Raw genomic sequence first — 26759 nt, 5'->3', positions numbered from 1 at the left:
TGGGCAGCATAACCCAATGGTATAAGAACCATAAGAGCTGCGTCTGTCAATGGACTTCAAAGAAAAGGATTTTACGGTAAGTACTTATAAAAATCCATTTTCTCTTACGTCCTCCGACAGTCGCCGCCTCTTCATATTCGTCACAATGGGGTATTAGACTTTGCTCCGAAGGAGTAGCTAGGCAACAGAATATGTTAACATTAAAGCTTTTAACATATCCCACCCTCAAGGGGTGGTCCCCTCAGTCAATACCCTCCTACTTCCTGCAACCATATCTCAGTTTCAATGTCTAGCTTGTCAGGAGTAGCTGGTTCTCTCTGAGCTGGGGCTTTGTGCCCCAGCCTCTTCTTCTTTTTTGATTTTTGTTTCAGTTTTTTCTCTCTCTTTACTTAGCTGTTCTTTTTGTCAGCATTAGTTAGTTCTTCTGACGAAGAGGATCATGCGGGCTGGGTCTCGGGCTGATCCCCCTGGTCGCAGGTTGTGGGTCAGTGGCTTCCCGGCCTGCCATCGAGCGTTCAGCCAGGTAACGCTCCTGGCACAGTGAACGACCCATCCCTGTTCGGTGCAGGGATGATTGGTGAGGTGGCTACCTCACTGGACGCTGTGCGGTTTCTTAACCCCCATTTTGTGCGTCTTGTATGCGACTCTCCCTGCGTCATGTGCAGCGGCTTGTTCGCCTGTGCGGGTCCCCCACACCATTGAGAGGTAAGTGTATCTATGTGGGGACCTGTCTGTCTGGGGGGGTGTCAGTCTGGGACTGTGTAACCTGCCTCTGTTCACACTGTTTGTCTCCCTATCACTCTGCTGCATGCTGCGGGCTGCAAGAGGGGGGGGGGAGCTGTGTGACACTGTCTGTGTCAGCCTTGTTCAGTGTGAGAAGCTGTGTGCTGTGGGGCATGTTTTGTGGCATGTTTGGGCACAATACAGCGATCGCTGCGGCGATCTGCCATGTTTTTTTTTTTTTATATGGATGGTGTTATGTGCATTACTGTACTGTAGGAGCGGCGGTTTCGGCGCCAAACGGCGCCATTTTGCCTGCACTCGCTCCGGCCGCATGTTCTACATGCATGGCGGCCATTTTCTTGTAGCCTCCCATAGGCTTTAATAGAGCGCCCTGGTCTCATCACTTCCTCTTCTCCTGGGTACACCGATCGAGGCAGCAGCGGCGGCGAGGGTCTCCTCAGGTTTTATCCTTCTGTTCTTGCTATATCCATTGCCTGTGTCAGTTTATTGTCCCTGTGGGGGTCTCATTGTGCTTGTGTGTGGTGCGGTGGGCTGCGCTCGCCGCGCTTGTTAAAGGGGCAGTTAACCCTTTATTCTCCGGCTTATCCTATTGGGGCAATGGATTCTCAGGAGGGCAAATTTTCTGCCACCTTGGTGGAAAGCCAGGGGACCGCTGTTTCCCCCCCAGGGGGGGGTTTGGCAACTATTGTGGCCGGCCTTGCTGCTCAAGTGCAGATGCTGGTGGCTGCTCAATCTGCTAAAAGACCCAGAGTTTCTATTTCCTCTGATTCTGAGGGTGAAGGTGATGGGGCTGTTGTGGCGGGGGTCTCCTTATCGGGGTCCCGCTTCTCCCTGGATCTAGTGGGGTCCGAGGTGGAGGGGGTTGATAATTCTCCCCCTTGCTCGCCTGAAGAGCTTGCAATCATGGATGAATTGATTGCTTCCATAAAACAAACGCTGCGTTTGCAGGATGAAGTGTGTCCCCCCGCTGCCTTGGCGGCTCATGGGACGCAGAGAAAACGCAAGACGCTGCAGGTTTTTCCCTGCAATGATGATTTTCAGCGCGCTGTTAAGGAACAATGGCGCAATTTACGCAAACCTTTTGCTGTGCCAAGTAGGTTCAAGCTGCGTTATCCTTTTTCGCCTTCCACTGATGAACGGTGGTGTGTACCACCCCCGGTGGATCACGCAATTGCGGTTTTGAACAAATCCATTGCGATTCCTGCGATGCCTGCAGAGGATTCCCCGGTGTTCCGTGATGCCACGGATAGAAGAATGGAGTCTCTTGCCCGTCATACTTATTCTGTTACGGGTTCTATGCTTAAAGCTCTGTTTGCCTCTCTCATGGCGGCCCAGGCTGTCGCAAGTTGGACGCAGATGCTTAGGCGCGTCCTAGTGGCCGATTCGGCCTCGCCGGCGACCCTGGATATGGTGGATCAAATCCACCAGGGTGTCATGTATCTGTGTGATGCGGACTTGGACTTAGTCCCGTTGGCTGCACGTGTACACAGCGTGGCGGTGTTGTCTCGCCGCCTGGTTTGGTTGAAGTGTTGGTCGGTGGACCAATCTTCACGTAAGACCTTAGCCAATCTGCCTTATGATGGGTCTCGCCTTTTTGATGAGTCCTTGGATGTGTTGATTAAGGGGATCACCGGAGGTAAGAGCACTCTCTTGCCCCATTTCCCCAAGGCTAAGGGGGCTTCTGGGAAGAAGCATGCTAATTTTCGGCCCCCTCAGGGGTCCTTTCGTGCCTTTCGGTCGCACTACAAGGGCAAACCGTTCAAGGGACAAGGCTCTCAAAAGAAGCCCTGGTCTGGAAAACAGAAGTCCGGACCCGCTGCCCATAACAGTGCGGCCTGAAGGGGCGCCCTCACCCAGTTTTGGGGTGGGGGGGACGCTTGCTCGGTTTTCTTCAACCCTGGTTGGCCCGCGTGCGGGACAGGTGGGTTCAGGAGATCGTTCGATCTGGTTACAAGATCGAGTTTCTCTCTCGGCCGGAGAGCAGATTTTTTGCCTCAAATCTTGAACTTTCTCCAGAGCGTTTACGGGACCTGCACCTGGCGGTGCGAGACCTGAGGGCTCAGGGAGTGGTGGTTCCGGTGCCTCATCGGGACAGATTTCGGGGGGTTTTATTCCAATCTGTTCACCGTGCCCAGGAAGGAGGGCAAGGTTCGTCCAATTCTGGACTTGAAGGCTCTAAACCGCTCTGTGCGGGTTCGCAAGTTCCGCATGGAATCCCTGCGGTCGGTGGTGGCTGCCCTGGTTCCAGGGGAATTCATGGCCTCCATCGATTTGAAGGATGCGTATCTTCACATCCCCATTTTCGAGGGTCACCAGAGGTACCTTAGATTCGCCATTGCGGAGGATCACTACCAGTTCGTGGCGTTACCTTTTGGTCTCGCCTCGGCTCCGCGGGTTTTCACCAAGGTGCTTGCACCGGTTCTGGCATTATTGAGAGCCCAGGGCATCTCCTTCCTGGGGTATCTGGACGACATTCTGGTTCGGTCTGCGACCAGCCAGGGTCTGGAGAAGGACCTGTCTGTCACGATGCAAACTCTGCAGGAGTTTGGTTGGACGATAATTTTTCCAAAGTCGACACTGAGTCCGTCGGTTCGTCTTCCCTACCTGGGAATGATCCTGGACTCGGTTCAGGCGAAGGTCTTCCTGCCGGAAGACAAACTCAGAACTCTTCAGGAGGAAGTCGGGTCCCTCAGGGACTTTCCGCACTCGTCTCTGCGGACGTGCATGAGATGTCTGGGATTGATGGTCTCGGCCTTCGAGGCGATTCCCTTCGCCCAGTTTCACACGCGGGGTCTCCAAGCGGAGATCCTGTCCAGGTGGGACGGGCGACCTCAATCTCTGGATCTTCAAATCTCGTTGGGCCATCGCACCAGAAGGGACCTTCTGTGGTGGCTCCAGTCCCCGATGGTGTCGGGGGGCAAGTCTTTTCGTCCTATCTCGTGGACGGTGATCACCACGGATGCCAGCCTGTCGGGCTGGGGTGGTGTTCTGGGCGTTCTGTCCGCCCAGGGAACTTGGTCGGAGGGGGAGTCCTCCCTTCCGATCAACATTCTGGAATTGCGTGCGATAAATCTCTGTCTTCATCGTTGGACGGACCGGCTGCAGGGCTGCCCGGTTCGGGTGCAGACGGACAATGCCACGGCGGTGGCCTACATCAACCACCAAGGGGGCACCAGGAGTGCCCGAGCGGCTCGAGAAGTGGCCGACATTCTGTCCTGGGCCGAGACTCATGTCCCGGCGATAACGGCGGTTCACATTCCGGGGGTGGAGAACTGGCAGGCGGACTATCTGAGTCGCCAGACCCTGGATCAGGGGGAATGGTCTCTCCACCCGGCTGTCTTCCAGATGTTGTGCGCAAAGTGGGGTCTTCCAGATGTGTACCTGTTCGCGTCTCGTCTCAACAACAAGGTGAGAAGGTTCGTGGCAAGGACGCGCGACCCTCGGGCAGACGCGTCGGACGCATTAGTGGCCCTGTGGCATCAGTACAAGCTGATGTACGCGTTTCCACCGATTCAGTTGCTGTCCAGGTTCCTTCGCAGGTTACACTCGGAACGCAGCACAGTGATTCTTGTGGCGCCGGATTGGTCACGCCGGTCCTGGTACGCAGACCTCGTGAATCTGGCGGTCGACGCCCCGTGGCGTCTGCCTCTTCGAGACGATCTCCTGTCTCAAGGGCCGATATACCATCCTGCTTTACAGTCGCTGGCTTTGACGGCCTGGCTGTTGAGACCGAGGTCCTGAAGGAGAGGGGTCTCTCCCCTGAGTTCGTTCATACCTTGATCAACGCGAGGAAGTCTTCCTCGGGGAAGGTTTACTACTGTACTTGGAAGGCCTATTTTGCCTGGTGTGAGTCCAGGGGGTTTTCACCCCGCACGTACTCGGTTTCCCGAGTGTTGTCCTTCCTTCAAACAGGTGTCGATCAGCGTTTGGCGCTGGCTACGATAAAGGGTCAGGTGTCTGCGCTGGCCGTTCTTTTTCAACGTCCCGTGGCTTCCAACTCCTTGGTTGGCACTTTTGTTCAGGGAGTGCGGCATCTGGTTCCTCCTAGGAGGGGTCCTCTGCCCCCTTGGGACTTGAATCTCGTTCTATCTGTGTTACAACGTGCTCCTTTTGAACCGATCAGGGAGATCTCGTTGTCTATGTTGTCCAAAAAGTGTCGGAGCTGGCGGCTTTGTCCTGCAAGTCTCCGTATCTGGTTATTCACTTGGATAAGGTGGTCTTGCGACCTAATCCTTCCTTTCTTCCGAAGCGAGTTTCGGAATTCCATCTCAATGAGGATATTGTCTTGCCTTCGCTGTGCGCGAAGCCTAAACATCCGAAAGAGGTGAGACTACATTCTTTGGATGTTGTTCGGGCGATTAAGGTTTACCTTAAATCGTCTGAGTCTTTTCGAAAGACGGATTCTTTGTTTGTTCTTCCAGAGGGTCCTCGGAAGGGCATGGCGGCGTCGGCTTCTACCATCGCCAAATGGATCAGGCAGACCGTTGAACAGGCATATGTCTTGCAGGGGAAAGTTCCCCCTATGCCTGTGAAGGCGCACTCTACTAGATCTCTGAGTACGTCTTGGGCCTGTCGTCATGGGGCTTCTGTAGCCCAGGTGTGTAAGGCGGCGACCTGGTCGACCGTACATACTTTCACAAAATTCTACAAGGTGGATGTTCAGGCATCGGCGGATGCTTCCTTTGGCCGCAAGGTTCTTAGTGCGGCTGTTCCCTAGATTCTCCTGTTGGGATCCCTGGCTGTTGGGATAAGTTTTTCTTTTATCCCCTGGTTATTTGTTTTTCCTGGGTTGTTGCTCCTGTTGAGCAAGTTTTTTTCCTATTGCCCAGCTGGTTTCCTTCCTTTGGTAAGGTTCCTTTCTTTGATGCGGAGACTGCGTTGCCTTACGGCGCGGATGCATTTTCCACCCCTCATGTTTGCACTGCTTTGGGACGTCCCCATTGTGACGAATATGAAGAGGCGGCGACTGTCGGAGGACGTAAGAGAAAACGGAATTTTTGTAAAATCTTACCTGTAAAATTCCTTTCTCTGAGTCCTCCGACAGTCACGCCCCCGCCCCTCTTTTGGGGTTTTGGTTATATACTCTACTGCTATTCCACTGAAACTGAGATATGGTTGCAGGAAGTAGGAGGGTATTGACTGAGGGGACCACCCCTTGAGGGTGGGATATGTTAAAAGCTTTAATGTTAACATATTCTGTTGCCTAGCTACTCCTTCGGAGCAAAGTCTAATACCCCATTGTGACGAATATGAAGAGGCGGCGACTGTCGGAGGACTCAGAGAAAGAAATTTTACAGGTAAGATTTTACAAAAATTCAGTTTTTTTGGAAGGGATCTAAGCCCTATTTTTCTTCCATTAAAACAGAACAGACCAAAAATTGGATGCAAACAGTCCTGATGTACGACTGCTAAAAATCTGATAAGAAACTAATGAGAAACTGATGTAAACTGATTTTTTTTTTTTTTTTTTAATTGTGCCTAAACTGATAACTGGAATAATTGTGTGAAAGAATCTTAAAAAATAATTTTAGTCCGGAAAACCCCCAACCATTATATATTTTCTGAAAACAGACACCCCAGAGAATAAATTTGGGGTAGTTCCAATTTTTTGTCACATTATATTAGTACAATGGTTTATACAGTGCCTTCGAAAAGTATTCATACCTACCCTTCCACAACAAAAAAGATTGCAACACATATATTGCTGGCTGCCAGACTTTCTATTGTCCGTAAATGGAAATCCCAAGACGTGCCGACTTTCCTTGATGGAAGCAGACAGAATATGGAGCTGCTGTGCATGGTAGCCAATAAGCTTCCATCTTTGGCTTATTCAGGTAAATTTGGAAATTATAGATGCCGATTGGTTGCCATGTACAGTTGCTCCAGACTGGCTGCTCCAGTTTTTATAAATTCTCCTTTCTGTATCTTCACATTTTGATATATAGGTACAATAGTGTGGAATGTTCAATGCTTTGTTAATAATTTTAACTTTCTTTTCTATTCTTTTTTTTAAATACAGAGGCAAAGCCCGGTGAGTACATTGCATGATTAGAAATATAACTTCATTTTTAAAGTATAGTTACTGATTTGGTCATACGTACACCGTTTTACAGTTGTCCTTTCCATTGAAGGTGTATGTGTGACAGTGTGTATATGTGATAACGTATACAAAGACTGTAGGAGTAATTACTGATTATTGTATGCTATGCCATGAGTTGTATCCAATACACACACAAGTGATTATTCATGAAAATGCTTTACAAATATTGACTGTCTCTTGAAAGACAATTGTATTATGATTTATTGTGTCTGTAAATTTCATTGTATTGTCTGATTAGTCTCCTATAACACTGGAGTTATGTATCTTCTTTTGATGTTAATGAGTCTGAAGTTATTTGCAAACTCAGATCAACCTCTGTGGACTTTTCCCAGCTGCTTGTTTTCCTTTGTCACTATTTATAGTACTTTATACTTCATTGTCATTTGGTAGTGGTCATTGAAGATGTCTCCTATTTCATCTTTTAGTTTGTTATGTGAAATGTGTGACCCCTCATTATGTGACATTGCCGCACAGCTATAAATATTTCTAATGTATATCTCAGTTAAGCTGCTAATAGACCTAAGAAAGAAGTTGGAGGTGCATAAACAGTTGCATTATCCTCTGGAACAAAACTTGTTCACCGGGTTCAAGAACAGCGGGGTGTGTATGTGTTTTATTGTAGGAATGATTTCATTGCCCCATATGCAGTCTACATACTTGGGAGACTGCCAAGAATTTGGATCCGTTAAACTGGACCATCGTGGGCAGTGTTCATTTCGTTGACAAAGTATTTTCATCAAAATTTTCATCATGTTTCCAGTGACAGAACTAAATCAAAATTTTTGTCAATTGACAAAGACTATAACAAAACTTAATTCCAATTTTCGGCAGCGAATGAAAATGGAATGAAAATGTGAGGGAGAGATTTTTACCCACGCAAATTTCCGCTTTCCCCGGAGCTCCAGCTGTAAAGCCCATGAGTGTTTTCCCTCCAAGCACGCAAGGCAGGGACTGTAGAGTGCTTAGTGGTGTGCCGTGCTTATCACTGTGCAGCTTTACAGGCCTCCTCAGATGACCGTCCTGAGCAGCACTGTGCAGCATTAGAGGCCTCATCAGATGACCGTACTGTGCAGCATTACAGGCCTCCTCAGGTGACCGTCCAGAGCAGCACTGTGCAGCATCTGAGGCCTCCTCAGATGACCATCCAGAGCAGCACTGTGCAGCATTACAGGCTTCCTCAGATGACCGTCTGGAGCACTGTGCAGCATTAGAAGCCTCCCAACTTTCCAGGGCACTGTGTGCACAATTACATGCCTCCTCAGGCTACCTGCTGGAGCACTGTGTGCGGCATTACAAGCCTTCCGACTGTCCAGAGCACTGTGTGCAGCATTGAAGACCTCCTCAGATGTCTGTCCAGAGCAGTGTTTGCATTACAGGCCTCCTCGGACCATCCAGAGCACTCACTGTGCATTATAGGCCTCTTCAGACCGATTTTTGTTTACTCCAGGAGTATATAAGGAGTTTGGAAATTCTAGAGAAATGCTTTAATAATGCATTCCAATTTAACGAAACCCATTCCATTTCAGTCAACTAAAATATGACAAAAAAATTGCAAATGACTAAAATACATCTAAAAATTAAATGGCATTTTAGTCAAAAGACTATGACTAAAACTAAATTGAATTTTGATGTCAAAATTAACACTGATTGTGGGTTTTCAGTTACATAGTGGTTGAGGTTGAATAAAGACAATAGTCCATCCAGTTCAACCTGTGTAGGTGTGTGTGGACATATTCATTTCCCATACCCCTGAATTTTTTCATCTTTGAGATGTACGTCCAAGAGTCTTTTAAAAGTAGCCATACTCCCCTCAGTTACCACCATTTGTGGAAGAGAGTTCCACATTCTTATTGCCCTTACTGTAAAAAAACCCTTGCGTAGCCTGAGCTTAAATCGCTTCTCCTCTAATCGCATTGAATGGCCTCGTGTTCTCTTACACTCCTTGCGACTGAATAGTTTGTTTTCTATGCTCACCCTCTCGGGTGTCTCTTCTCTGGGGAGAATAAATTGAGCACTTGTAAACGCTCCTCATAATTTAGGTCCTCCAATCCCCTAATTGGCTTAGTTGCCCTTCTTTGGACTCTTTCCAGTTCCAGCACATCCTTTCTGAGGATTGGTGACCAGAACTGGACAGAGTACTCCAGATGTGGCCGTACCAGAGTTTTATAAAGTGGTAGGATTATAGTTTTATCTCTGGAATATATCTCCTTCTTTATGCATGCTAATATTCTGCCGGCTTTGGCAGCTGCAGCTTGACATTGCATGCTATTGCTTAGTCTATATTCTACTAAGACTCCCAGATCTGTCTCCATTCTTGATTCCCCCAGATATTCTCCCCCCCCCCCATGCATATTTTGCGGTTGTTTTTAGTACTCAAGTGCAATACCTTACACTTCTCCACATTAAACCTCATTTTCCATGTAGTTGTTGCCCACTCTGTTATTTTGTACAGGTCATTCTGTAAGATTTCTGCATCATGATGTGAAGTTATTGCCCTGCTTAATTTTGTGTCATCTGCAAAAACTGAGATTGAGCTAGTGATCCTGTCCTCAACGCTGTTTATGAAAAAATTGAACAAAATGGGTCCCAGGACTGAGCCTTGGGGGACCCCGCTTACCACTCCAGACCAGTCTGAGTACGTGTTACTTATTACCACCCTTTGGACATGCCCCTTTAACCAGTTTTCCAGCCAAGAGCAAACCTTGTGGTCTAAGCCTGTAGGACCTTATTTTGTAAATTAATCGTTTGTGGGGGACTGTATCGAATGCCTTAGCAAAATCCAGATACACCACATCCACGGGTCTCCCCCTATCTAACTCACAGCTCACCTCCTCGTAGAATGTTAACAGATTGGTCTGACAAGAACGTCCTTTTGAAAACCCGTGCTGATTACTGCTGTCGATACTGTTGACTTTAGCAAAATTCTTGAATATAGTCCCTTATCATCACTTCCAGTAATTTATATACTATTGATGTCAGGCTGACCGGCCTATAATTTCCGGGATATGCCTCTGCCCTTTTTTGAATATTGGTATCACGTTCGCTTTCCTCCAGTCACCTGGTACAGTTCCTAGATATATCTTTACTGAGTTCTTTATAGATTTATTTGTGTTAATGTTGTCCGGTGATGTACTGCTAACCATACAGTCGTGGTCAGTATACCCCTCCTTTTCCTGTGTAAAGACTGAGGAGAAAAAAGCATTTAGCACAGTTGCCTTCTCTGTGTCCTCTGTAACCATCCTCCCATCATCGTTGTTTGTGTAGTCTGGCGGCCGTTTTCTTGTGGTTTCCTATTGAATAGAGTGGCGGCCATGTTTTAGGAGCCTTGTGGGCGGTGATGCGGCGGTTGGCCGCACCCTGCCCACACCCTGCAACCCACCACCCCCCCCCCAGTGACCATACCTGTTCAGGTTAACCTTTTAGGGGTGTCGAGTGGGCGGAAGGGGCCAGGGTGTGCGCCGTCAGCAGCTGAACGTGCGATTTTTAGGGGGAGTTGTCCTGGTCGGGGCTCCTGCCAGGGCCCCCTTTACTGCCAAAATGCTTCCCTGGGTTTCCTGTTGGTCCCGGGTGCCATGTGGGCGCTGCATAGAGCAGCCATTTTGTTGTGGATGGCTGGCTGTAATGTCAGCGGCCATGTTTGTGTAGTCTGGCGGCCGTTTTCTTGTGGTTTCCTATTGAATAGAGTGGCGGCCATGTTTTAGGAGCCTTGTGGGTGGTGATGCGGCGGTTGGCCTCCAGTGCTGACTCCTGGACTTCCTCTTTCTCTCTGATCGCTGCATGGTGTACAGCATCTGGTGCTCTGCTCTGTGTCTGTGCTGACCGGGGGGGGGGGTGATTTCCAGTGGGTGCCTTGCGGCTCTCCCTCTCTCTGCTATAGCAGCGGTTAAGTTGTGCTGGAACCTGTGGTGCCGCTAGCGCGGCGGCAGGGGGGGTCAGTTAGCAGTGTTTTTTTCTCGCTTTGCCTGTGTGTTTACGTGGTTAACATGGAGTCCTTCAAGCAAATTGTATTCCCTGATCTCATCTCAGAGGCGGCAGGCCCTTCTGGATCCCAGTCTACCCTGTCTGCAATGGCGGCGGCTCTGGAGTCCTTAGTGTCCAAGGTTTTACCTGCCTCCCCTGTCTCCTCAGATTCTGATCTGGCCGCCGCGGATGCGGGTCACCCTGCTGGGTCTGTGTCCACACACCCTGAGTGTTCTGATAGTAAGGATGATTCTTCTACTGCAGCTGCACATGAAAAAGCGCTGGTGGATGCACTGATTGTATCAGTGTGGGAAACTTTAAAAATGGGGAATGAGGCTGCGTCGGAGGCTCCGGTCACCTTCGGTACCCAAAAATCCTCAAAAGCGGCAAAGGCTTTTCCTTTTCCTTCCAATTCTGACAAAACTGTTACGAGTCGGTGGGGTTGCCCTAAACTCAATGTGGCGGTACGTAAGCGTTTCACTAGAAGGTACCCCTTTGAGGAGTCCCTATTAAAAAAGTGGATGGTCCCACCTGTGGTGGATTCTCAGGTTTCCAGGCTGAACAAATTCATTCTAATTCCGGTGGAGGAGTCTCTGACTTTTAAGGACCTTTTTGATAGGAAAGCGGGGACCTTGGTTCGGCACATGTTTACTATGGCCGGTTCAGTCCTTAGGCCAGTGTTCACCATTGCATTGGTGTTCCAGACCAAGACGGAGTGGACTAAGCTTTTGCGCCAGGATCTTCCCCCTGCCTTTGCGGAGCTGGCGGACCAGGGGTTACAGTTTATCAAGCGCTGCGTAAACTGTCGGCGATATATATATCCTATATAATAATAATCTGTGATTCCTCTCTGGATGCAGCTCCCTTAGTTTCTAGGCTGTCTGTGGCTGCAGTGATCCTTCAGTACATGATATGGCTGAACTGCTGGTCTGCAGACCAAGCTTTCAAGAAGGCCTTATCGGATCTCCCCTTTGTAGGGGATTGCCTGTTTGGGTCTTCCCTGGATGAAATCAATAAGGGAGTCACAGGAGAGAAGAGTACTCTCCTCCCACAGGCTGCCAGGGGCAAGGAGTCTCGTTGCAGACGTGGTCCTTTTTTCTCGACTCAAAAGCGGCTTTTTCATTCCTCAGGGTCTCAAGAAAAAGAACCCAAATCCGTTAGGACTGTCTCCGGAGGTTCCTAGAGGCACTAGCCTGGTAAGCTGAGAGCAGGTCCTTCCAGACCTGCAGACAACCCCCCTTCTGCCTGAAGGGGCGCCCTCATTCGTATTTCGGGTGGGGGGGGCGTCCTTGCTTTTTTCTGGACCCGTGGACCTCTCTGATTCAAGACAGGTGGGTCCACGAGCTGATTCAGTCCGGCTACAAGATTGAATTTTGGTATTATCCTCCAGTGAGGTTTTTTCCTTCCAACCTGCGTATGTCCCCAGACCGCCTGCATGGTCTTTTCGGGGCAGTACAGGATTTGCTACTACAAGGGGGGATTGTACCGGTTCCAAACTTGGAACGTTTTTGGGGTTTTTTTCAAACCTGTTTACAGTTCCCAGGAAGGAAGGCAAAGTTCGTCCAATCCTGGACCTCAAAGCCCTGAACCACTTTGTGTAGGTACAGAAGAGCCGGATGGAGTCTGTTCGTACGGTAGTGGTATCCCTTCATCAAGGGGATCTTCTGGCCTCTATCGATATCAAGAACGCTTACCTCCATATCCTGATATATGTCGTGCATCAGCGCTTTGCCGTGGGCGAGGAACATTATCAATTTGTGACATTACCCTTTGGTCCCGCCTCAGCTCCTCGGGTATTCACAAAAGTGTTGGCCCCGCTGTTAGCATTGTTGTGACAGTGGGGGATTGCGGTACTTGGGTACCTGGACAAACTTCTTCTGCGAGCAGAGTCTCAGACTGTTCTAAAGGACAACACTGTGCGGACTCTGCAGGAGTTTGGTTGGACATTGAATTTTCAGAAATCTGCTCTAGTTCCTTCCACCAAGTTGGACTATCTGAGTCTGACTATCTGGGTCTGCACTCGGCCTCAGCCAGGGTGTTTCTTCTGGTGGACAAGCTTCAGAAGCGGCAGGATGCCATTCGACTTCTGTTGCCCAGCAGTCGGTCGTCTCTCAGGACTTGCATGTGGGTGCTGGGCCTGATGGTGTCTACCTTCAAGGCGGTCCGATTTGCACAGTTCCACACGAGACCTCTGCAGAGAGAGATTCTTACCAAGTGGGACAAGATCCCAAAGTCTCTAGACAATCTGACTCTGCTGAGCCAGGGTACGAGAGGGTCTCTGATCTGGTGGCTTCGTTCTCCGACAGGAAAGATCCTTCCTTTCCCTGTACTGGACGGTGATCACCACAGATGCAAGCCTGTCCGGGTGGGGAGGTGTCTTGGGCACAAAATGTGCTCAGGGGGTTTGAACTCTTTAGGAGTTCAGACTACCGATCAATGTACTGGAACTTTGGGTGATCGGAATTTGTCTGGCCCATTGGATGGTTCGTCTTCAGGAGTTTCCGGTACGGATTCAATGGGACAATGTCACAGCTGTGGCATACGTCAATCACCCAGGGGGCACAAAAAGTGTCCTAACAGCTCGGGAAGTATCCGGCATATTCCAGGGGTGGAAAATTGGCAGGCGGATTACCTCAGTCAACAGGCTTTGGACCAGGGAGAATGGTCACTTCATCCGGAGGTGTTTTTCATCAGCTGTGTCTCCGGTGGGGAACTTCCGAGGTAGACCTGTTGGCCTTTCTCCTCAACAGGAAGGTGCAGAGATTCGTAGGCAGGTCGATTTACCATTGCGCGGTGTAAGTCTATGGGGGTTTCTGCCTGTTCTTTTTTGGTGGCTCGAATTTTAGCATTCCTTCAAAGAGGTGTGGAACAGCGCCTGGCCCTGGGTACTATCAAGGGCAAGGTTTGAGCCTTGGTTTTCTTTCAATGTCCTTTGACTATGCATTCCTTGGTTCGCACTTTTGTTCAGGGGGTTTGCCACTTGGCTCCACCTGTGCGGTCTCCGTATCCTCTGTGGGATCTCAATTTGGTACTGTCAGTTCCTCAGAATCTGCCTTTCGAAAATATTTGTGAGTTTCCTCTGCTTGCATTGCCCCAGAAGGTAGCCTTCTTGGTGGCGAATACTTCTGCACGCAGAGCTGGCTGCTTTGTCTTGTCGTTCACCTTATTTGGTGGTTCACAGAGATAAAGTGGCGCTTCGCCTTTGTCAGTCATTCCTTTCTAAGGTTGTCTCTGGTTTCCATCTAAACGAATTGAAGACATTGTGTTGCCTTCCCTGTGTCCTAAGCCTAGGCATCCTAAGGAGATTGCCTTGCATTCTCTTGGTGTGGTTCGGGGGATCAGGGTTTACCTGGCGACTACCGAGTCATTTAGGAAATCAGACTCACTATTTGTCCTTACGGATGGACCTCGCAAGGGGTTGGCTGCGTCTGCTGTGACCATTTCCAGATGGATCAGACAGGCGGTAGTGCAGACTTATTCAATCGGGGTCAGGTTCCTCCTTTCCCTGTTAAGGCGCGTTCTATGCAGGCGCTTAGTGCTTCCTGGGCCTCCCGCCATCAGACGTCAGTGATGCAGGTTTGCAAGGCGGCCATTTGGTCGTCTGTGCACACTTTCACAAAATTTTACAAGATAGAAGTGTTGGCATCTGCGAATGCTGCTTTTGGCCGCAAGGTTTTGCAGTCTGCTGTTTGAGAGAACCTGGTCCTCTATGATGGTGTATGTTTTTTTCAGATGAGCTCCAGTTGTTCGTGGTTGAGCTCCATGTTACCTGGTTGGCTAGGTTTAGTCTTTGGGATTTTTTTCTGCTGTTTTTTTCCCCACTCCCTCATGTTTGAAACTGCTTTGGTCAAGAAGATTCTGGAGCTGTGTCTGTCAATAAACGTAAGAGAAAATTGGATTTTTGTCTTACCATAAAATCCTTTTCTCTGATGTTCATTGATGGGCACATCACCCACCCCTCTATTGAGTTGGGTTATTTTTCTTCTGACACTGCCTGAAACAAAACTGAATGCCTATAGCAGGAAGTGAGATTATACCCCCTGGGACTGCCCCATAGGCATGGTAAAGCTTTTTACTGCCTAGTGTCCTACTCCTGTAGGGGGCAGCATAAACCAATGGTCAAGAAGATTCTTGAGCTGTGTCTGTCAATGAACATCAGAGAAAAAGATTTTACAGTAAGACCAAAATGCACTTTTTTCAGTTCGAGTCTACACTTACCTGTTTTTTTTTTTTTTTTTTTTTTTTTTTTTTTTTTATGCAATAGGTAGCCTCTTTGACCAATAACAGTATACATTAGATGGAGGAGAGCAGGGCTATATGCATGCCTGCATGCTGTATTTTTTGACTGGTTTCTTTTAACGGTGACCCTATCCTTCATATCCTGTGAAACCGGGCAATTGATAATGCTATAACACCTACAGAAACAAAATCTGCAGCTGGAGTGGAAGAGCTCTTCCTGTTCCAAGACCCCACCCCCTGATAACCTCATCAATATCCTCTAATGATCATAATTAGTGGTAGATAATCTAATACAAAATTTATGATAGGAAGCTGTGAGGATAGAAGAACAGGGGTGCCTAGGAACTGACATATATGTAAATATGCTCAGCTTCTTCTGATCGGGAATTATAAATTAAAGGTACTGCATGCACATGACCAAAACAATCTGAAATCAGGGTCATTACATAATGAATATCTTATATTTACTTTTGCTCCTAATATATATCATTGTGTTCTATAAAACTTTGAAATAATTTTTATGCCTTTTCTCTAGGCACACATGATCCGGAATGCTTCAAGTAAGTATAAATTTTGGGTGCCAATATTTTCATATGAATCCCTTTTTTTTTTATATATACAGCCGTGGCCAAAAGTTTGGAGAATGACACAAATAGTAATTTTCGCAAAGTCTGCTGCCTCAGTTTTATGATGGCAATTTGCATATACTACAGAATGTTAATATGAAGAGCGATCAGATGAATTGCAACATATTGCTAAGTCCCTCTTTGCCATGAAAATGAATTTAATTCCATAAAAAAAAACATTTCCACTGCATTTGTAAAGAAGGATTTAGGGCGCCCAAGAAAATCCAGCAAGCGCCAGGACCGTCTCCTACAGTTGATTTAGGTGCGGGATTGGTGCAGAGCTTGCTCATAAATAGCAGCAGGCAGGTATTAGTGCATCTGCACGCACAGTGGACTGATTAGGACTGGGGTAAAGTAATTTTCTCTGATAAATCCACTTTCCTATTGTTTGATGCATTCAGTAGCAACCTTGTCCAGAAAAGAAAAGGTGAGCACTATCATCAGTTCTGTGTCATGCCAACAGTAAAGCATCCTGGAATTATTCATTTCTGGGATTGCTACACAGCCAAAGGATTGGGCTCATTCACAATTTTGCCTAAGAACACAGCCATGATTAAAGAATGGTACAAAAACATACATCGAGAACAACTCCCAACCATCCAAGAACAGTTTGTTGACAAACAATGCTTTTTCCATGATGGAGCACCTTGCCAGAAGACAAAAGTGGTAACTAAGTGGCTTGGGGAACAAAACATCGTAACTTTGAGTCCATGACCAGGAAACTCCCCAGACCTAATCCCATTGAGAACTTGTGGTCAATCCTCAAGAGGCGAGTGAACAAAACCCCCCCTATAAATTCTGACAAACTCCAAGCACTGATTATGCAAGAATGAGCTGCCATCAGTCAGGATGTGGCCCAGAAGTTGATTGACAGAATGCCAGGGCGAATTGCAGAGGTTTTGAAAAAGAAGGGTCAACACTGCAAATAATTGACTCTTTGCATAAACTTAATGTAATTGTCAACAAAAGCCTTTGACACTTATGAAGTGCTTGTAATTATACTTCAGTATACCATAGTAACATCTGACAAAAAGATCTAAAAACATTGAAGCAGCGGACTTTGTGAAAATTAATATTTGTGTCATTCTCAAAACTTTTCACCACTGCTGTATGTATATGTGTGTATATATTATTATTATTTATTATAAAATGGAGAAGAATCTGCGCTCAGACGGCTAAATCAAGATCAATGAAGATCAAATAAAACAATAAGTGTAGGCAGCCAACTAAATAGTGGATTACAAAACTAAGTAGGCATGGATAAAAATGTAGTAGCGCCAAAACACTGAACAGCAAATGTATATAAACAATATATGAAAACAATATATGACGTCCAAGAAGAGTCCCAAAAGTCCAAAAGATGGAGAGATAGTGTAGACCAGTTCCCAACTTCCGACTGTGCAGATGTAAGAAGCCAACACCCAAACGTGGAGTAACACCAACTGCTTACCAGATATTATTGGATCAAAAGCGATGAATATAGACTCAAGTAGGCCATCAATCAAAGGATAGGTCACACCACACGGTCACATCAGCTCCAATAAATAAAGCAGCCAAAATGTCAGATCAACGATAAAGGTCCAGATCAAACCACCAGGGAAGGTATATGGTCATAACAACTCCAGTAAACCTCAATAAAAGAAGGCAGGACGATAGTGCAGACTGTATGGACAATTCATTTATTCTTATGCCAAAAACATACTCACATAATGGTGGATATATAAAAGCATGATAAGGTAAAACCGCGGTATAAGTGGCGTGCTGTTCGTTTGTCGGGTCGCCTGACGCGTGTCGTCAAAATAATGACATCGATCGTCAGGCGGAACCGGAAGTGACGCAGGCGGAACAACCCGTCCATGCGTTCCATGGAACGCATGGACGGGTTGTTCCGCCTGCGTCACTTCCGGTTCCGCCTGACGATCGAGTGGAACGCATTGGCGGCTGGTTTCCGCCTACGTCAGTTCCGGTTGTGTTTGTCTTAAGCGTGCTGCCGTTTGGAGTCGGGTCTGCCTCTGATGATGTCATTATTTTGACGACACGCGTCAGGCGACCCGACAAACGAACAGCACGCCACTTATACCGCGGTTTTACCTTATCATGCTTTTATATATCCACCATTATGTGAGTGTGTTTTTGGCATAAGAATAAATGAATTGTCCATACAGTCTGCACTATCGTCCTGCCTTCTTTTATTGAGGTTTACTGGAGTTGTTATGACCATATACCTTCCCTGGTGGTTTGATCTGGACCTTTATCGTTGATCTGACATTTTGGCTGCTTTATTTATTGGAGCTGATGTGACCGTGTGGTGTGACCTATCCTTTGATTGATGGCCTACTTGAGTCTATATTCATCGCTTTTGATCCAATAATATCTGGTAAGCAGTTGGTATTATTATTTATTATTTCCCCAAAAAATAAGCCCTAGCGTTAGTTTCTGGGATGGCTTCAACATAGGCCCTACCCCAAAAAGAAACCCTAGTTAAAGTCCTTGTAAAATCATGTAATCGGTTCTGTAAAAAGATTTTATAATGTGCTGTGTGTCTCTCTGTTTAACTTTTATTGTGAAAAATACCTTTTCTCTTTCGTTCATTGAAAGAGAGACGCAAGTCCTGATCTTCTTAACCATGGGGTTATACTGCCTCCTACACGAGTAGGACACTAGGCAGAAAATAAAAAGCCTGGCTATGCCTATGGACAGTCCCAGGGTGTGTATACTCCCTCTCTCTGCTATAGGTACTCAGTTTTTTTCTGCCTAGTCAGGAGTAAGGACCTAGTTCCTTGCTGGGATCTCTGGTCCTGGCGATTTTTTCTTTTTAGAAAGATTTTTTTTTTTTTGCTGTTTTTTTTTTTTTCCCTGTTTTTTTTTTTTTTTTCCTATGAGATCTACAATCAACTTCCAGACTGGAGCGATGGGCAGGATAATCTAGATGCAGTGGTCACCCTAGTATGGCCAGCGAGCGCGCGTTCACAGACCTCAGCTCCGCGCTCGGTCGGCCGCTACTTAGCCCCATCGGACGGGGGCTGGCCTGCGAGTTAAATGCCTGGCGAGGTCGCAGCATTCCTCCTGGCTGACAGCCACCCCATTTCGATGGAGAGAAGGTCCTGTCTGAAGCGGTGCGCGCCTGGTTCCTGGTATGGTAAGTAACTGTCCCCCCTCTCCCCCTGGAGGGTTTTGGGGTGGACGTGAGCCCCTCTATGAGACGGTTGGACCCTTGGGTTCCACTCCTTCCCATCGGTGTGGTGGTCCCTGTTGGTTATATTGCCCCCTCCACTGACGCTGGGGCTGTGGGGTGGCCTGGTCCACTGCCTGGGGTGGGGCAGGGTGCTGTGCTGTTGATGGGGGCGATCGGCTGTGGGGGGGCTGTACCTCGTGGGACCCCCCTTCCTGCCTGTCCTGTTTTCTGAGGCCTAGGGATCCCTCCTGGTGCCACGCGGGGCCGTCATTTTTCTGCAGCCTGTGCGCTCAATGCACGGCGGCCATGTTTGTGTAGTCTGGCGGCCATTTTGCAGTGGTTTGCCATTGAAAATAGCACCAGCTATTGTGGGTGGCGATTTTGGTGGTGGGAGCCCCTACTCATCCCCAGGTGCTGACTTCTGGATCTTTTCACTTCCTGGTCGCCACACGTGGAGTGCAGATTACCCCGGTGGCTGCAGGTGCCTGTTTCTGGTGGGTGGTGAGTCTGGTGGGGTCCTGCTGAAGGTCAATTAGGTAGGTTCTCTTTTACTGGCGACCGAGTGGTGCTGCCGGAGTGTTGGGGGTGTCCCTTAGCAGTGTTTTTACACCTTTTTTTGTGTGGTCCCCGTATTGACTCATGGAGTCTTTGGAGCACATTTACCCACCTGATCCCCTCTCTGAGGCTGTGGGGCCCTCCGGGTCCCAGCCATCAATTGGTGCACTGAGGGCGGTCCTGGAGTCCTTTGTGTCCCAGGTGGAGATGGTTTTTTTTGTGATGGGCTAGCAAAAAGCATCCCTGCCTTCCCCTGCCTCATTTGCCTCCTCAGATCCTAAATCTGATTCGGCCGCTGCAGCTGTGGGTCACTCTGCTGGGTCTGCAACCACGTGCCCTCAGATAGTGAAAATGATTGCTCCACTTCTGCAACCGTGCACGAAAAGGCGCTAGTGGATGCAGTGATTGTATCTGTGCGTGAGACCTTAAAAATGGAGCATGCAACTAAGCTGCGACGGAGGCGTTGATTCCCTTTGGCACTCACAAGCCATCCACAGCGGCAAAGGTGTTTCCTTTCCCCGCCTACTTTGACAGAATTGTGGCTAAAGAGTGGGAACGGCCAAAATGTCCCCTTGTGGTCCCTAAGCGATTTGCTATGTAGTACCCCTATGAGGAATCCCTTCTTAAAAAGTGGACTGTTTCACTGGTGGTGGACCCTCCGGTCTCCAGATTGAACAAAGCAACCATGATTCTTGTTAAAGAGTCCCTGCCCTTTGAGCACCCGGCTTACAGGAAGGCGGAGGCTGTGACCCGCAATATGTACACCATGGCTGGTTCAGCACTGAGACCAGTATTTACCATTGCACTGGTGTTGCAAACTCTGGCTGAATTGGCTAAACTTTTACCCCGTGACCTGAAGGGGAAGCAGCTCCCCCCTGCCTTTGCTGAGCTTGGCGGACCAGTTGGTCCAGGGACTGCAGTTTATCTGTGATGCCTCTTTTGATGCTGTTCCCCTAGTCGATATGCTCTGTTTCAGCAGTAGTCCTTTGGTTTATTTTTTAGCTCAAATGCTGGTCTGTGGACCAGACTTCTAAAAAGGCCTTGACTGATCTTCCTTTTCAAGGAGATCGCCTGTTTGGAGCTACCCTGGATGACATCATATAGGGTCTCACAGGGGGAAGAGTACCTTTCTTCCGCAGGCTAGTAAGGTACAAGTGGGTCCACAAAGTCATACGGTCCAGCTACAAGATCGAGTTTCACTCTTACCCCCCCCCCCCCGGCAAGGTTCTTTCCTTCCAACTTGCGCCTGTCCCCGGACCTCTTACTGTTTGGGGTGGTACAAGACCTGTTAGTTCAAGGGGTGATTGTCCCGGTCCTGACATCGGAACATCTTCAGGGTTTTTACTCAAACCAGTTTACAGTTCCCAGGAAGGAAGGCAAGGTGCGTCCAATCCTGGACCTCAAGGCGCTGAACTGCATTGTGCGGGTGCCAAAGTTTGGAATGTAGTCCACACCAGAGCTTCCTCTGCTTTGCCGTGTGAGAGGAGCATTATCCGTTTTTGGAGTTACCCTTTTGTCTTGCCTCTGCTCCTGGGGTCTTCACAAAAGTGTTGGCCCCAGTGCTAGCATTGTTACACCAACGGGGGATCGTGGTACTGGGCTACTAGGACGACCTCCTCCTGCGAGCAGAGTATCCTACTGCTTTGGTGGAAAACCTGGAAATCACTATGCGAACTCTAAGGGAGTTCGGCTGGATTTTGAATTTTCAGAAGTCTGCTCTGGTTCCGTCCACAAAGCTGGACTATCTGGGTCTGCACCTTCCTCTGGACAAACTCCTGATACTGCAAGTTGCAATTCGTCTCCTACTGTCCAGAAGATGGTCTTTCCTCCGCACTTGCATGTGGGTGCTGGGCCTGAAGATGTGTACCTTTTGAGGCTGTTCCGTTTGCACAGCTTCATGCGAGGTCCCTTCAAAGGGAGATTCTGGCCAAATGGGACAGGAATCCGCAGTCTCTGGTCTCTCAGATCTGGCTGAGCCGGGGAACGAAAGAGTCCCTGATATGGTGGCTTTGTTCTCCGGCGCTTCGGCTGGGTAAATCCTTCCTCCCCTTGTATTGGACAGTGGTCACCACGAATGCCAGCCTGTCCGGCTGGGAAGGCGTCCTCGACAAAAATTCTACTCGGGGGATCTGGACACTGGAAGAGTCCAGGCTACCGATCAATGTCTTTGAACTCCGAGCGATCAGACTGTGCCTGGAACATTGGACATATCATCTTCAGGAATGTCCAGTGCGCATTCAATCGGACAATGCCACAGCCATGGATTATGTCAATCACCAGTGGGGAACAAGAAGTGTCTTGGCGGCTCTGGAGGAAGCCGGCATTCTAAGGTAGGCAGAACGGTTTTTCCAGCCCGCCTGGCTGTATACATTCCCAGGGTGAAAAACTGGCAGGGGGATTATCTCAGTTGGCAGGCATTGGACCAAAAGGAGTTGTCCCTCCATCTGGAGGTGTTTCATCAGTTGTTTCCCCAGTGGGGCTTCCCCGAGGTGGATCTGTTGGCATCCCGGCTCAACAGAAAGGTGCAGAGGTTTGTGGCTCGGTCACGAAATGCTCTGGTGGACACGCTGGTGGCCCCGTGGGATCAGTATCGTCTGATTTACACCTTCCCTCCTCTCAAGCTTCTGCAAAGACTTCTACGCAGGATCAAGGCAGAAGGGATTCTGGTCATTTTATTGGCCCCGGACTGGCCTCGCCGGGCTTGGTACACGGATCTAGTGTGGGCTGTTCGCCGATGTTCCTGGGAAACTTCCTCTCGGGGGATTTGCTGTGCCAAGAACCAATCTTTCATCCTGCTTTACAGTGGCTGGCTTTGAAAGCTTGGCTGTTAAATGCCAGGTGCTGAAGGATAGAGGTTTGTCTGACTTGGTGATTCCAACGCTGTTAAAATCCAGGAAATCTACTTTTAGAAAGATCTTCCATCGTACGTTGAAGACATACATTGCATGGTGTGAGTCTCTTGGGGTTCATCTTTGTTCTTTTTCGGTGGCTTGGATCTTGACCTTACTTCAATAGGGGGTTGAGCAGAAACTGACCTTGAGTACTATCAAGGGCCAGGTGTGGGTTTTAGCAGTCTTCTTTCAATGGCACTTGACCACACACTCCCTGGTGCATACTTTTTCTTCAGGGAGTTCGGCACTTAGCTCCTCCAGTGTGGTCTCTGTTACCGCCTTGGGACCAGAAGCCTCCTTTTGAGACTCTTCAGGAGATTCCCCTGCTTACGCTGTCTCAGAAGGTGGACTTTTTGGTGGCCATCACCTCTGCACGCAGGGTGTTGAAATTGGCGGCATTCACGTTACTTGGTGGTTCAAAGAGATAAGGTGGTTCTTCGCCCTTGTCCGTCGTTCCTTCCAAGGTTGTCTGATTTTTCATTTAAATGAAGACATTATGTTGCCTTCACATCCTAATCCTAAACATCCGAAAGAAATTGCCTTACATGCCTTGGATGTGGTCCAGGCGATTAGGCCGCTACCGAGTCTTTTAGGAAATCAGACTCCATATTTGTGCTCACGGATGGGCCTCCGAAAGGGTTGTCCTCCTCCTTTGTGACCATTTCCAGATGGATCAAACAGACTGTAGTTCAGGCCTATTTCATCAAAGGGTCAGGTTCCTCCTTTCTCTTTCAAGGCGCATTCTACTCGGGCTCTCAGTCCCTCTTGGGCCTTCCTTCATCAAGCGCCAGTGACGCAGGTTTGCAAGGGGGTCACTTGGTCGTCAGTGCAAACTTTTACAAATTTCTATAAAGTGGATGTGTTGGCATCTGCCAATGCTTCCTTTGGCCGCAAAGTTTTGCAGGCTGCTGTTTAGAGGACCTGGCCCTCTTTGAGTGTGTATTGTTCTTTTCAGGTGGTCTCCAGTTGTTTTGGTTGAGCTCCTGTTTACCTGGTTGGCTATTGTTTTGCCTTGGGAATTTCTTTTTCGCTGTTCCCACCCCTCATGTTTAACACTGCTTTGGGATGTCCCAATGGTTAAGAAGATGAGGAGCTGTGTCCGTCAATGAACGAAAGAGAAAATGGGATTTTTGACTTACCATAAAATCCATTTCTCTGATGTTCATTGACTGACACAGCACCCACCCTTCTGTGGAGTTGTAATTCTTCTAACACTGCTTGTAACTAAACTGAGTTCCTATTGCAGAGAGAGGGGGTATACCCCCTGGGACTGCTCATTGAGGTAGCCAGACTTTTTTTCTGCCTAGTGTCCTACTCCTGAAGGGGTCAGTATAACCCAATGGTTAAGAAGATCAGGAGCTGTGTCCGTCAATGAACATCAGAGAAATGGATTTTGCTGTGTCAAAAATCCCATTGTTTAGAAAATACCTGTGGCACATGTGGCCAGCGTCCACAATTGTATATATAGAAATCGAAAAAATAAGTCGTTGGACTGTACAGGCTAAACAGAGGGATATTCATGATTTAGTAAAATCCATATTTTTTATTGTATCAAAGATATAAAAAATAAAATAAAATACACACATGAAAATACCAATTGTATAAGCACAGTCGCTTAGAGGGAAAAACATATATGGTAAATGGTTTGATAAGCACTGTGGAGTTAAAGGTCTTCATTGCCGACGCGTTTCACCAATCGCTCCCTCAGGGCCGCAAAGACCCTACAGTAGTTATCTATAGATAAAAACGACATCATTTACTAACAGATCTTGATACATATATTGTACATATTCATATTCAAATACTATATAGGAGTCCTGGAATATAGACAACAACGAACCTCCAATGGTGCACATGCGAGGGAAAATAATCCCTGGGCGGGCACCAGGACCATGCTATAGGACAACCATCCTGTAAAAGTTAATAAAATAGTTAACATACTATTCAAAATACGCAATGATCTATAGGGCCCTATTCTATATACACTTACTGGTGTTAATCTTTACAATGACTATCCTTTACCAGGATGATCCGTGTATTGTTTGGTATGTCTGGCTCTTTTTCCTGGGCGGGCGTTTGGCTGACATTGCTGTAGGTCGCCTTGGCAACCGGATGGGTTGTACCAACGCACTATGCTCCGTCTGCCTGTTTGGCCTATTGCCAAGGACATGACGTGCAATGCTGGGCGTCCATTTCCCATCCTCCATGCAATGGTGTCAGCCGCTCTGCTCCACACTTCCAGGTATGACCTATATGTTTTTCTCCTCTCCTCCCTGCTGACGTCAGCGGGGATCTCGGCCTCTCCCTCTGCAGTATTTGGAGCAGGGAAGAATCGCTCCGGCGGATCATGTGAGCGCCCAGTGGCGCTGCAAATAAGGTATTTTCCACAATAAAGTTGTACAAGGAGATACACTGCACATTATATAATCTTTTCACAGAACAGATTACATGATTTACAAGGTCTTTAGTCTAAGGTTTATTTTTGGGATTACAGAATTTCACAATTCTGACAGAGGAGGAACTTTTTTTTGTACATATCCTAAATAAATTAAAAAATAAGCCCTAGTGTGTTTTTCTGGGGAACACTGTGTGTGTGTGTGTGTGTGTATATTACACATTTTCATTTTTGTTTATATTGTTAGGTGACGAGGTGACCAGACTAAAGATGTCAGGAACAACAGAGTAAGTCATCTAATCTTGTTTTTGGAATAGGGATGTTCTGACAGATTAGGTGTTTAGATGCTTAGTAGTCATTAACCTCTGTTGCTTTTGGCATGTGCTTGCCACTTGTTCTCCAACCCTGGCCTTTCACTGTAAGCATGCTGATGGAAGAATGCAAGACTGGAGAGTGAGAGGGTGAGCAGGCTGATGCCGGACACAGTAAGTTTCCAGTCTTAGATTTGTAGAAGGAGCATGTAGACCAAACCTGGTGTGTAAAATATTACATGGGGTTTGGAGTACACCCCCCCTTTTTATTTTTTTATTTAAAACGTTTAATTTCTGCCTTTGCAAAGAAAACATAGACGTGTATAGTCATTTTAAATATGTTTTTCAGTCAATACTAAAAATAAAAAAAAAAGTTAAATGTGAAATATGAAAACACATTTTTTGCATTTTCATGTGCAGCCACAAAATGATATAGAGTTTTTTTTATTTTTTTAATTATGTTTCTAATATATCCTTACCGTTTTGTTTACAGAGCTCGATACCTCAAGCTGAAATTTACACATGCAAGTGAATAGGGCCCTGGCAGTGATCTCTCCCCGTTAGCTGTGTAGGGTTTCATCAGAGATTTCAGTGAAAGACAGCCAGGAGAATTTATCAAAAATTGAGCAGCTGTGCATGGAGCTAATCAGAATCTACATTTCAGTTTAAAAGCCTAAGGCTCCTTTCACACTATCCGTCCGTCGGACAGATTACGTTTTTCTCAGCGGGGGATCGAGCCGCTGAGCAGCAGGAGGACAGCTGTGTCTCCGCGCTGTGTGCGGAGACACAGCTGTCAGTTCCCCATGCATCTCTATGGGGGAAATCGGATGGGAACGGACCGTCGGTCCATTCTCATCCGATCCGCTGGACGGATGGAAAATAGGGTTTCCATCCATCCAGATTTGACGGATCGGATCGGGTGTCAGTGGACATGTCTCCGCTGACATCCGATGCCCCATAGGAATGCATGGGGGGACCGTTCAGATCCTCCAAAAAAACGGACAGGCGGATCTGAACGGTCCACCTGTGTGAAAGGGGCCTAAAGTGGAATCTTTCTGCTCTGCTCCCCTAGGCCTAGGTGAGCAGACCATAAGTTCTGCCCCACTCCTTGCCTGCAACATCCAGAGACACTTCACGTGTCCCAGGAGACTGCAGATCCATTCAGAAAGCACTTCATGACTTGAACATGCGCGGTGGGGAGCCGGCGGTAAAGCAACAAGAAGTCTCAGCCGGTTTTCCACAAGCAAGACGACGGCTCAAAGAACCCAAAGAGTCCTACCAGGTGAGGACAGCTCCGGATCCCTGGACTGGTAAGTGTATCTTTATTAAAACTCTGCAGCTACAGTATTTTTAGCTGCTGCTGTTTAATTTTTATACAGATACCCGAAGATCCTCTTTAACTGAACAAGCTGAAGATAGAAGCTGATTTACTACCATGCACAGCTGCTCTGGATTCTGTCTGTTCCAGTTTTGATAAATATTCCTCAGTTTGTCTAAAAAGTTCTTTAATTTTCCTTTAGAAAATTTGTTGTGGTCTGAGAATCATTTTCATTTGTGCACACTGTATTCAATGTTTGCTTGTGAAACAAAGGTTGTATGTGAATGTTATATAAAAACCTACAAAATGTACTGTATAAACCTAAAAGAATTAAAACTAAAACTGACACCAAAATCATGTTTTCTTTTAATGATTGAAAAAACCTTTGTTACCTTTGAACAAAATATATAGGACCCTGCAACCACTTGGATCTTTGGTCACAGAT

General features: G+C 47.5%; 1 protein-coding gene across 1 annotated transcript in view; it reads left to right on the top strand.

The window, feature by feature from the left end:
• The window catches only part of FCHO2 (FCH and mu domain containing endocytic adaptor 2), a 316629-nt gene that overhangs the window by 225707 nt on the left and 64163 nt on the right, over positions 1-26759 (top strand). Inside the window, exons 14-15 of the mRNA XM_082267434.1 lie at positions 15579-15603; positions 24933-24972. Coding sequence (XP_082123560.1) covers positions 15579-15603; positions 24933-24972 — 65 coding nt within the window. The remainder of the gene's footprint in view (positions 1-15578; positions 15604-24932; positions 24973-26759) is intronic.

Source organism: Pelophylax lessonae, assembly GCF_965119305.1.
Source record: "Pelophylax lessonae genome assembly, chromosome: 1".
Classification (NCBI taxonomy): Eukaryota; Metazoa; Chordata; class Amphibia; order Anura; family Ranidae; genus Pelophylax; species Pelophylax lessonae.
The sequence above is the reverse complement of the archived record's forward strand: the minus strand, read 5'-3'. Positions and strand labels throughout refer to the sequence as shown.